This window comes from Schistocerca gregaria, chromosome X (genome assembly GCF_023897955.1).
Source record: "Schistocerca gregaria isolate iqSchGreg1 chromosome X, iqSchGreg1.2, whole genome shotgun sequence".
Taxonomy (NCBI): Eukaryota; Metazoa; Arthropoda; class Insecta; order Orthoptera; family Acrididae; genus Schistocerca; species Schistocerca gregaria.
The window spans coordinates 562,699,476-562,712,249 of NC_064931.1; the positions used below are offsets into that span (position 1 = coordinate 562,699,476).

At 43.3% G+C, this 12,774-nt stretch overlaps 1 protein-coding gene across 4 annotated transcripts in view; it reads right to left on the reverse strand.

The window, feature by feature from the left end:
• LOC126298970 (calcium uptake protein 3, mitochondrial) overlaps positions 1 to 12,774 on the reverse strand; it is a 613,695-nt gene that overhangs the window by 37,579 nt on the left and 563,342 nt on the right. For 2 of the 4 annotated variants that reach the window (XM_049990588.1, XM_049990591.1), the window contains exon 6: positions 9,614 to 9,676. The exons of the other annotated variants lie outside the window; for them this stretch is intronic. In XM_049990588.1, the coding sequence (XP_049846545.1) occupies positions 9,614 to 9,676 (63 nt within the window). The remainder of the gene's footprint in view (positions 1 to 9,613; positions 9,677 to 12,774) is intronic. 4 annotated transcript variants of the gene reach the window in all.

The window sequence follows — 12,774 nt, forward strand, 5'->3', positions numbered from 1 at the left end:
AGAGTTTGGAATTTCAAAGGAAGCAATTAAGAAGACTGCTGCAAGAAGGAAATGACAATGGGCAAAATATCAGGAGGCCCTTTACAAATACAACCTCGTGATTAAGCAAGTGAAACTATCAACCTGGAATGTACTGTGTGAGGAGGTGGAAAGTGCAGCTATCAGGGCCAGACTTCACAAAATCTTCACAAGAATACAAACTAATCCAGGAGGTACTTAAAGGAAGGAGAATGGTGGGTATACAAGGACAGCAAGTGAGATGCCGTATGGGCTCCTCAAGATTCACTTCCCTCAGTGCACTCCGGCAGATAACACAGAACAAGATTCTTTGAGAGGTACTGGTTTACAGGTTATCAAAGAGAGAACTGGGAATCTGCCAGAGAATGTGTTTGTTTCAAGAAAATCAAGCGAATGATCATAACATTTCAACTGTTGAAGTCATCAGGCCCATATGGAATCTTTCCAGCTCTAGTGCAACACACAGGAGAGGGCTTAATTGGATTCATATGGAGACTGTTTATGGTCAGCCTAGTAGCACGAATCATTCCTGACACTTTGATGACAGTGAGCCTCTTTTCATTCCAAAAACAGGGAGAACTGATCATACCAAGGAAAAGGGTAGAAACTAATAAGCCTGTCCCTCTTTCATCCAAATACAATAGAAAAACTGGTTAATGTGCACATTAGGGAAAGATGATTAATTGAGATTACTCTGCATGAAATCAAAACACATATCAACGACGTAAATCATATGAGACAGCATTTCACGAATCTGTTGGGAAAGTGGGAAAAGCTCTACACTTATATGTGATTACAGGCTTTCTCAGCATATTTCAGCTATGAAATCTTCACGGGTTATCAGCCAACTGGTATCGTCTTCTAGTCGCAGCATTTCAATGGATTGTGTATCCATCATCTTCAAGCGAAGTGTCAGGATGCTGCTGCTGCTCTCATCTCTTACTTTCCCCTCTTTGGGGAAGTATGAGTGGAGAGTTTGTAGCCTTTTGGCTTTTACTCCCCTGTGAATGTATGTGTGTGATTTTTCTATAGTTTTTTGGTGTCTGTTATTTAGGGAGGAACGGGATTAGGGATTGGGTGTTGCGATTTTCGCTTCGACTTAATCATCGAAGATCGTCATAGGGCGCTTGTGCTTATCACGGGACATGTCATACCGACCTAGGGAGTGGATGAGGGCGTTTCCCGATCTGGAAGAACCTTCATAGAAAGCCCTTGCCAGATCTTGGAAGCACTCTCTCAGGAGTGGGATTTCAGCTGCGGCATGTGCAGACCATCTATACGGAATCCAAGGGGCAAATGCAATGCCCTCCTGAGGGTGCGGTTCTGCAGCCTCTGGAGTTTGTCCAGGTGCTGCTTTGCCGCGCATCCCCAGACAGGGCTTGCATACTCCATGACTCGCCAGATCAGGGCCAGGTACACATTTACTGCTACTAGGCATGGAAGGGAGCTGGTTGAGTTCAGGATAGGGTATAGGATGGACATTCTGGTGCAGACCTTCCTGTGGACCTCATCTATGTGGGGTTTCCACGTGAGATGAGGGTCCAAGGTTACGCCAAGATACTTGGCGGTTCTGCACCAGGGGTGTAGTGTTCCATTTAGGTGAAGATGGAGGGGGGGACGTTGAGGAGGTTTGCACCTTCCGAGCCTGCGGGTAATCAGCATTGCCTGTGTCTTCTCAGAGTTGATGGTGATGCGTCAGCGACGAGCCCAAGTTTCTGTGTCATCTAAAACCTTTTGTAGCCTACGGATGACCAGGTCCTTGTTCGCATTTCTCGTGTAGAAGGCTGTATCGTCAGCATACTGTGCAGTGTGCACCAGGGGGGCCGTTGGAGTGTCCACAGTGTGCAAACTGCACAATATGGGCCCCAGGACCGATCCCTGTGGCACCCCCACAGGAATACGCCTTCTGGTGGAGGTTGTAGTTTCTGCTTTGACGGAGAAAGTCCTATTCGTGAGATAGCTCTTGATCAGCTGAACTATTCTCCCGGGGAACCCTTGTGTGTACAACTTGTAGAGTAGCCCTCTATGCCATACTGAATCAAAGGCTTTGGCTACATCTAGTAGCACTATCCCGCAGTAGCCTCTGTGGTTGAAGCCCTCTGTGGCTGTCTGTCGCGTGCCTTTGTAGCTGCTGGACCGCTATCAGATTCTGGCTACCGACCAATCACATGCCAGTGGAATCGCACCGGGCTCTTGGCGCCGGGCGGGGGAGGGGGGGGGGGGACGTGTGTGCGGACATCGATTCCCAGTGTCTGTTCATATCAGCACTGGCCGCGGTCCCCTTTGTACCGGAGCATTCTTGCTAACTTTTCTTAATAGCAGCATTCTAAGCTGTAATGGGATGGTAACCACTGTCTTGATTAATTAAATTTTCGTGCAGATGAATCACTGCCGCTTCTCTTATCACTGAATCTCAAAATCCGCTGGTGCTGTATATCTGCTTTGTTTCTTCAAATTTGAAAGTATGCTTTTCGTTGATGCTGTGTTCCACCACCGCAGACTTGTCAACCTGTCCAAGATGCACATTTCTTATATGTTCCGTATGGTACTGTGTAATGCAATGTTGTATCTGCCCTATGTATTGCATTCCACATTCACATCCAATTCTATAAACACCCAGTGTCATTAGTCCTAGTGGGTGTTTGGTTGATCCAAGAATATCCTTAATTTTCTTTGCTGTGTGAAAGATGGTCTTCACTTGGTGCTTCTTAACGATGCTTGCAATCTTTGTCATTGGTGGTCCCACATATGGCAGGAACGCACAACCTTTCGTGTCGTCCTCTTCTGGTCTCTCTCCTCTTCTCTTCTTATTGTTCCTCAAAGCTCTTCCAATTAGTTTCTACCTGCAACCGTTTCTTCTGAAGGTTTCCTTTGGATGTTGCAATTCCCTCAGTAAGCTCATCTTGTCGCAAATGGACCTCATCCTGCGTACCGAGGTGTTAAGTACAGAGCTGCGTTGCACTGGATGGTGAAAGCTCCTAGCACTGAGATATAGATCCATATGTTTCCCTCCTATGTACCAAATGTCCCAGCGCACCTCCTGCATTTCTAGCAACCAAGATGTCCACAAAGGGTAGGTTTCCATTTTTCTCTATCTCCATGGTAAACTTGATGTTTTCAGTGGAGCCGTGTCCAATGCTACCTCCTTGAAGTATTCCATGTATAAGTGCTTGGTGCTGAGGGGGAACCCATGGCAACTCCATCTATTTGCTTGTAGAATTTCCCACCCCATTTGAAGAAGGTGGTGGTTAGTACATGCCAAAAGAGTTTGATTGCGGTATGTCTTCATCGAAGTGTCCCTTGAGCAGTGCTAGAGAATCTTCCAGTGGCACCCGTGTGTGCTTCAATGTGACATCATTATTCATACAAGGGTACTAGGGCTGGGGTATACAGGATACAGCCCAGACTAAAGAGAGCAATCTCTCTAGGGAACCTGGCCATAATATTTCAGATGGAAATATCTGCTATCAGAGTGTGCGCAGTGGAGAATTTGTATTGGTGATACATGGATCATAGCATCTACATTTATTTGGACAGTCAAGCAGCTCCCAAATCTCTGTGAGCTGCTGCAATGAGAACAAAGATCATAGCAGAATGCCAAGATGCCCTTGTGAGGGTAAACTTGTTGTGGATCCCTGGTCACTCAGGAATTAATGGCAATGAACAAGTTGATAGGCTCATCAGGATGGGTGTAACAACTCCATTTCTTAGACCAGAAACTGTCCTATGATCACCAAGGCAATTGTAAAATCAAAACTACATAGCTGGATCAGGAGGCAGCACATAGAATATTGGCCTATGATCCAAAAACAAAAACATGGCAATCTAATGATACCAAAACCATATTTCATGAGAAGTTATGATAGGACTATCGACTGGCTGTGGTAACTTTAAGAAACACCTGCACACGATGGGCATAGAGAAAGATGCTCTTAAGTGTAGACTATGGTATGTGGCAAGGGGCATGAAATCACACCACATCTCATTGTCCAATGTGAAGAATATTTGGGTCATTAAATCCTGACAGAAACATGTATAATAAGGAACTAGTAAAGAGTCTCCTACCATTCTTTAAGGGTACTGGTTAGTTTTGCTAGAATCACGGGGAGCGAAACTCCACAATAAACTCAGTTTTGGCGTGGGCAATAGTGGGCTAAGACCACTGTTATTTTGTCTCCCTGCACAAGTCAAATCAATGCAACATTAGCAAGTGTGGCTTTCCAATTGATTTTGAGTTAATAATTTAACATAGATGATGTCAGACATGAGTCAGGCAGAACAGTGTATTGTTAATCAGGTCCCACTAGATGTTAGATCCAAAGATCTGCCAGAATGCCTCAATCAATGTTAAGGCATAAAAGGAAGTGTCTTTCCTGTGTCCAGTAAGTTAATCCATTGAATAATTACTGACTATAAACATTTGGCACAATCAATAAATCAACAAATCAGTTGTTCTGAGATGATGGTTGGATCTTGCTTGTCAAAATGGCAATGTGTAACATTTTGTATGGATTCTTGGAGCAGTATCTGACACCACTGTCTTCTTATGCAGGTCTGTTCATTGTAGCAACAATGGAAAATTGTTTTTGACTGATTCATGCTCTTGTATGTAGCTTAAATGTTCTGAAAGTGACAGAATATTATGGCAAAATAATGAATCTGCTCTCATGGGAAGAATTTTGAAGTGAGGTTTCATGAGCATTCTGGTGAATTTCGAACAGTGAACTGGACACCACATTTACCAATGTGAACCCAACACCTATCTCTTGACTATTGTCTTCTCTAAATACAGATTAAGTTAACTAAAAAAATTTTCTCACCAAGTGGTAGCAGGATAACACACATATAAAGGTATTGAAATCTGCAAGCTGTCAGAGCCAGTGACTCCACCTACCGGCAGGAAGATTGAAGAGGAAGGAAGAGCGATGAAAGAAAAGGACTGATGAGGTTTAGGAAATAGGGAGAGTTGGAAAAAGTCGCCAAGAACTCTAGGTCAGGTGAGGCTTACTGGCTAGAATGAGAAGGGAGAACTGCCCATCCAGTAAGTCTCCCCCTGTGCAAGTCTCCCCTGACCCAGGGTTCTGGATGACTTTTCCAAACTTTCCCAATTTCCTAAAGCTGAACAGTATTTTTCCTACCCCCCTCTTCCTTCCCCTTCACCCTTTCCACCAGAAGAAGGAGTCACTCACTCCAAAAGCTTGCAAATTTCTGTACCTTTATAAGTGTGTCGTCCTGCTGCTGCATGGTGAGTACATTTATCATCTATCCAATTACATTATGTTTTCAAAATTGATTATTTTCATTGACAGATTATGTTAACTATATCAAGCAGCAGATTTAAAGCATGTATGGGGCATGTGAAAAGTCACCACAAGGAGACTGTTTCACTAAGGAAAATGCTGTGCCCATATTTGTTGCCAACTAGGTTCAACTAAGTCCATACCCCTTTTCTGTGCTTTCCATGATATTCTCAGGATGTGTGGTGCAATGGTGCCTCCAGTGAATGTACAGCCTTTCCCATCTTCAGCCATTGTACAAATATGTTATAGCTCAGTTTATTACTATTTTTGCAGATGATGTCACATTAATCCTACCTAAAATAAAATGAAACAGACCCAAATAGCCTGCCTACCCTAAGTTAATAAGTCTTAATTATCAATGCGGTCCTATAAATTAAGATAACCAAATGTTGTATTTGCTATAACATACACTACAAACAATTTAAATCTGAAGAATGTAGTGGAGGAGGATGAGTCTCACAACACTTTTATGTAATCTCTTCATTCTTCTTGCTATAGCATGACAACCAAATTGTTTGATTTTCAGAAACTCTTGTTTAATTGTCTACTGAGGTTCTATATGTGGGTTATCTCAATGAAGGGTCACTAGTAAATACTGGCTGAATTTCATTTTACTAACATTTTACTGCTAAGATGAACACCTCAATGCAGTGTAATTCACAAATATTGAGGAACTGTAACTTCTTTATTTTAAAAAACATGTTCCTGTTAATAGGTTAATGATGAAAATAATAGTTAAATGAAATGTAATTCATATTTACACATGTCAAAGTACACTCATGCTCATAAATTAAGGATAATTGCAGAATGTGGTGCCACGCAACATGCCACTACACAAAACTGGCACTAATAGCATAGGCACAAAGGGAACACACACGACAGATCCGTAAGTCCACGGTATTGGTGATAAGTTGAAAAAACCGTCCCAAAACACATGTGCTACAAAATGCCACTGTTTCCTGCGCATGTATCCTGACATAAATACGGGATATGATCACCATGCACATGTACACAGGCCACACAATGGGTTGGCATACTCTGGATCAGGTGGTCAAGCAGCTGCTGGAGTATAGCCTCCCATTCTTGCACCAGTGCCTGTTAGAGCTCCTGAAGTGTCCTATGGGTTTGAAGACGTGCAGCGATACGTCAACTGAGAGCATCCCAGATGTGCTCGATGGGTTTTAGGTCTGGAGAACAGGCAGGCCACTCCATTCGCCTGATATCTTCTGTTTCGAAGTACTCCTCCATGATGGCAGCTCAGTGCGGTCATGCTTTATCACCCATCAGGAGGAAAATGGGATCCACTGCACCCCTGAAAAGGCAGACATACTGGTGCAAAATGACGTCCCGATACACCTAACCTGTTACAGTTCCTCTGTCAATGACATGCAGGAGTGTATGTGCACCAATCATAATCTCACCTCACACCATCAAACCATGACCTCCATACAGGTCCCTTTCAAGGACATTAAGGGGTTGGTATCTAGTTCCTGGTTCACGCCAGATGAAAACCCGGTGAGAATCACTGTTCTGACTATATCTGGACTCGTCTATGAACATAACCTGAGACCACTGTTCCAATGACCATGTACTGTGTTCTTGACACCAGGCTTTGCGGGTTCTCCTGAGGCCAGAGGTCAGTGGAATGCACCTTGCAGGTCTCTGGGCAATTAAACCATGTCTGTTCAGTCATCTGTAGACTGTTTGTCTGGAGACAACTGTTCCAGTGGCTGCGGTAAGGTCCTGAACAAGACTACCTGCAGTACTCCGTGGCCGTCTGCGGGCACTGATGGTCAGATATTGGTCTTCTTGTGGTGTTGTACGCTGTGGACGTCCCATACTGTAGCGCCTGGACACATTTGCTGTCTGCTGGAATCGTTGCCATAATCTTGAGATCACACATTGTGGCACTTGGAGGGCCCATGCTACGGCCTGCTGTATTTGACCAGCTTCCAGTCTGCCTAGTATTCTACCCCTCATAATGTCATCAATATGTGTTCTTTGAGCCATTTTCGACACACAGTCACCATTAGAATGTCTGAAAATGTCTGCACATGTACTCGCTGCACCGTACTCTGACATGCACTAACACATCTCTGCATATGTGCAACAACTGCAGGTAAAAAAAAATGGTTCAAATGGCTCTGAGCACTATGGGACTCAACATCTTGGGTCATAAGTCCCCTAGAACTTAGAACTACTTAAACCTAACTAACCTAAGGACATCACACACACCCATGCCTGAGGCAGGATTCGAACCTGCGACCGCAGCAGTCCTGCGGTTCCGGACTGCAGCGCCAGAACCGCATGGCCACCGTGGCCGGCAACTGCAGGTCAAATGCACCACATGGTCATACCCCGAGGTGATTTAAACCTGGAAACCGCCCACCAGAGCATTGTTTCACCATGTATCAGCATTATCCTTAATTTATAAGCATGAATGTAGTACCAATTATTGGACGTCTTTTGTTGTACTGTTGGATACTGGTTCCTGAGGTAATCCAATTTAAGAACTCCGTACAAAGTTTCACATATATCATTTATTTAGCATTTCAACTTCCTACTGTGTGCATTTTCATTTCTAATCTCATACACCTTTTCATTAATTTTTATTTGTCTTAAGTGTATTCTTACCTTAAGTGATCAAACTTTTGTCACATAAAAACAAGAAGAAAAACAAATGTTAGCTTTCCTAGTCAGTGTAATGAGAAGATATCTTCCCATTGCACTTACTCTTTAATATGTGAAAAACACAGAAATAAAACCACAATCAAGAAAATATGTACATGTTGGAGATACATAAGTGTGCACAATGTTTAAGAATCTTTGAATGCAAGCCACAAATATTGGTTGTTTAACTCTATTCATACTGACGAAGTGCAATAATCTCCCTCTCTTCATCACTGTAATTGAACTTCACAGACTTAGAGGTTGTATTCCTGAAATAATTTCTTGAGTACCACATAATCAATCGATCATTAAGTGGTCAAATACATGAACTATTTAGTGTTTATAATTTATATTCATAAATCTTTCATTTTGAGAGCTTAATTTTCTACCAACAATTTTTTGATAGACATAACTAAACCAGATAAACAGAACTCTGGATTTAAAACAGGCCATAACAATAGAAATGCATGACAGCATCAAAAGCCGTGAATATTGCTATTTATTCATGGGAAATGATACATTATTAATAGTGTAGTTATTTAAAAACTTCTTTTAACTATTCTGTTTTCTGAATATTTGGGATGTAGCAAATTTATACTAACGACATACCTGTCAATCATCAAGGCTGTCAACTAAGCGTGCTTGTATCATTCACGTTTATATCCGCAGTTACCAATGCCCACTAATGTGGTAACCCTTGACCCAGAAGAAATCCAGGTGACTACAGATTAGTGAGCCAGGCTAAATCCACCACATCTCTACTAATGCAAGAAGTGAGGACATGTAACAATGTCGATGGTATTCCTTTGATTGGATGTGGACACTTAAACTAGTGGATCCTGTTAATGTTATTGGAGAGGAGCAGAAGCTATATGGTGAAACCCAGTTTCAGCCTCTCACTGTCAACAACACCAAAAACAGCACACTACACTCTACATGCAGTTGGCACATGGACCTACACAAAACAGTTACACTAACACACGTCACTCACAATCAATAAGGAAAGACTTTCTAACTACTAATTCAGCTGCTGAATAGTTATAGTACTTCCCAAAAGTGAGTAAATGGCCCCATTTTTCTCATCCTAGAAGCTTACATTGTCACAGTTTTATAGTTTTATGAATGTAAATGTGTGTTCAATATGCTAGTTTACAGAATCAGTACAAAACTTTTTTTTTCAGAGTAAGTACACAGAAATGTAATGCTGAAAACATTTAAAAAACCACCACATGAAAAACTATATAATAGCTATATTTCTATATGTATCAGTACAAACTTGCTGGTTCTGTTAGCAATGTTACAAAATCTCATTTAAACAATGAAACACACAAAATTCCATGCAATGAATTTAGCATATTTGCATGGCACCGTAACTACTCATCACCACCAGTCCTTTCCTGAAAAGGAGAGAATTTTAAATAACTACTCTCGTGGAATATCATGTGTCTAATATTTTTTCTCCTTCAGCACATATAATAATTACAAAGAATAACATCTGAAGCTTTTTTGCATATATACACCTCCTCTACACTACACAGCACTGCATCATGTTAAAGCAGTCATGATTTACATCAGCTCTGCAATTCCAACAAGGTATTAAAACAAAAACAAGCAATAAAACTCACAGTCTGTAGACTGGCATCATTTTCATACTGCTGCTTCATGTTCTTTGCCATAATACGCTGGATCTATTTTTGTATACAATGTAGTGAGTTACATTATCTAAGTCATAGCTGTAAATAAAATCTAAACATAAAATGTAGAAACCAAAGTCACAAATTATACCCATAAAAGTAAAAATGTGTATAGAGAAATGAAGAATGGCAACTGCATTGGAGTGAATGGAATTTCTAGTGTGTGTGTGTGGGGGGGGGGGGGGGGGGGAGGGGGGGAGGGGGGGGGAGGGGGATGGGATATTGGTGGTACTGCATTACATTTTCTGTATAGGAAAGCCACAATGACAAATTTGTATTTATTTTTAAAAAGTTTGTGTACTAATGATTCTGGGCTTGCAGTCTCTAATGATTAGTCACATTATTAATAACAGTTATATCAGTTTAAAAGTTGTAGGAAAGTTCTTGTAGACTATAAATAATTTTGGATTATAGGGCACCACTCACCAAATAGCAGAAGCATTGTGTTATCAATTGGCGCACTGAAAAGAAAGAAAACTTGCTAACTTCCAGAGTCATCCTGCGATGATCTGCTTCAACATGGGGCTGGCTGGAATAGGCCCTTCCCAGAACCTCTCACCTGAGTCCATCTTTCTCCTCACCCAAACAACAGCCTGCACACCCACTGTCTACATGCCCCCCAAAATCGCCAAATCCCAACAATCCTGGACACCCAATTGTACCTGGCTATTGTGTTCCCACTGAAAGAATTTCTGCTCTTGTTGACCAACACTTCCAACCAATTGCCCAAAACCTAGCCTCCCACATCAAAGCTTCTAACCACTTCCTTCACCAACTTTCCATCATCCTTGTCCCTCTATCTCCTGGATCCCTACTCATCACTGTTGATGCCACTTTCCTATACACTAACATCCCTCATGTCCCTGGCCTTACCATTATTTAACACAACCTCCCACAACATTCTTCACACTCTATACTCACCACCTCATTCCTTGTACACCTTACAAACCATATCCTGACCCACTACTTTTCCTTTGAAGGGAAGCTTTACAAACAAATCTGTGGCAGAGCCATGAGCACCCAAAACACCCTTCTGTGCCAACCTGTTTATGGGTCATCTAAATGCAACTTTTTTAGCCTCCAGGAACTCCCAATCACTTGTCTGGTTTAGTTTCAATGATGACATCTTCATAACTGCTGCGTTCGGATGCAGGCTGAGTTGGCATCCCTTCGCTCCCAGCTTCAGGCAGTGTTGGCTTCGGTCACACAGCTTGAGGCTGTTGCCAATGGGCATCACTGTGGGGGTCCGGATGGGGGTTTGTCGGGGACGGTCAGCTCGTCCCATGCATCCCCCAATTGGACTACGACTGTGGCTGCCTGGGATACTGCCCACATTGAGGCTGATCCCTCACCTGTGGTAGAGTGGGAGGTTGTCTAGAGGTGTGACAGGGGGTGAAAGACATTCCGGAGGGCTGAATGGAAGGACTCTCCAGTTTGTCTGACGAACCGGTTTCAGGCAAAGAGATAGAGGGGCTGGCCAGTACTTACCTCAGCTCAGTACAGCCGATAGAAACACAAAAAACAACCGAAAATTTAAGCTCCTAGCTTTCGGAATAAATGTTCCTTCATCATGGAGGAGAGAGGGGAAAGAAAGGGAAGAAGGGAAAGTGGATTTAGTTACTCACAACCCAGGTTATGAAGCAACAGGGAAAGGAAAACAGGGAAGGTAGCAAGGATGGAGGCATGGTTGTCAGAGGGACAACCATGCCTCCATCCTTGCTACCTTCCCTGTTTTCCTTTCCCTGTTGCTTCATAACCTGGGTTGTGAGTAACTAAATCCACTTTCCCTTCTTCCCTTTCTTTCCCCTCTCTCCTCCATGATGAAGGAACATTTATTCCGAAAGCTAGGAGCTTAAATTTTTGGTTGTTTTTTGTGTTTCTATCGGCTGTACTGAGCTGAGGTAAGTACTGGCCAGCCCCTCTATCTCTTTGTTAGTAATTGTTTCACATCTTTATATGAGATTTTCCATTAATTAGTTTGAACCGGTTTCAGGCTCTGTCTCAGGCTGATACTGATCTTCGGCCGGACATGGCTGCTTGTGCTGTTCCAGAGGTTGCTCCTCAGTTTGCAAGATCCGTGCGGTTGCAGAGGGTGGGCTTACTGGTAGTTGGGAGCACCAACGTCAGGCGCGTAATGAAGCCACTTAGGGATATGGCAGCAAGAGAGGGGAAGAAAACCAATGTGCACTCCATGTGCATACCGGGGGGAGTCATTCCAGATGTGGAAAGGGTCCTTCCGGATGCCATGAAGGGTACAGGGTGCACCCATCTGCAGGTGGTCGCTCATGTCGGCACCAATGATGTGTGTTGCTATGGATAGGAGGAAATCCTCTCTGGCTTCTGGCAGCTATCTGATTTGGTGAAGACTGACAGTCTCGCTAGTGAGATGAAAGCAGAGCTCACCATCTGCAGCATCGTCGACAGGACTGACTGCGGACCTTTGGTACAGAGCTGAGTGGAGGGTCTGAATCAGAGGCCGAGACGGTTCTACGACCGTGTGGGCTGCAGATTCCTCGACTTGCGCCATAGGGTGGTGGGGTTTCGGGTTCCGCTGGATAGGTCAGGAGTCCACTACATGAAGCAAGCGGCTACACGGGTAGCAGGGGTTGTGTCGCGATGACTTGGTGTTTTTTAGGTTATATGGCCTCGGGCAAGTACAGAAAATGCAACAGCATCAAAGGGTGCGGGGCAAAGTCAGGACATGCGGGGGCCAAGCAGCAATTGGTATTGTAATTGTAAACTGTCGAAGCGGCATTGGTAAAGTACCGGAACTTCAAGCGGTGATAGAAAGCACCGAAGCTGATATCGTTATAGGTACAGAAAGCTGGATGAAGCCAGAGATAAATTCTGCTGAAATTTTTACAAAGGCACAGACAGTGTTTAGAAAGGATAGATTGCATGCAACTGGTGGTGGCGTGTTTGTTGCTGTTAGTAGTAGTTTGTCCTGTAGTGAAGTAGAAGTGGATAGTCCCTGTGAATTATTATGGGTGGGAGTTACACTCAACAACCGAGCTAGGTTAATAGTTGGCTCCTTTTACCGACCTCCCGACTCAGCAGCATTGGTGGCAGAACAACTGAGAGAAAATTTGGAA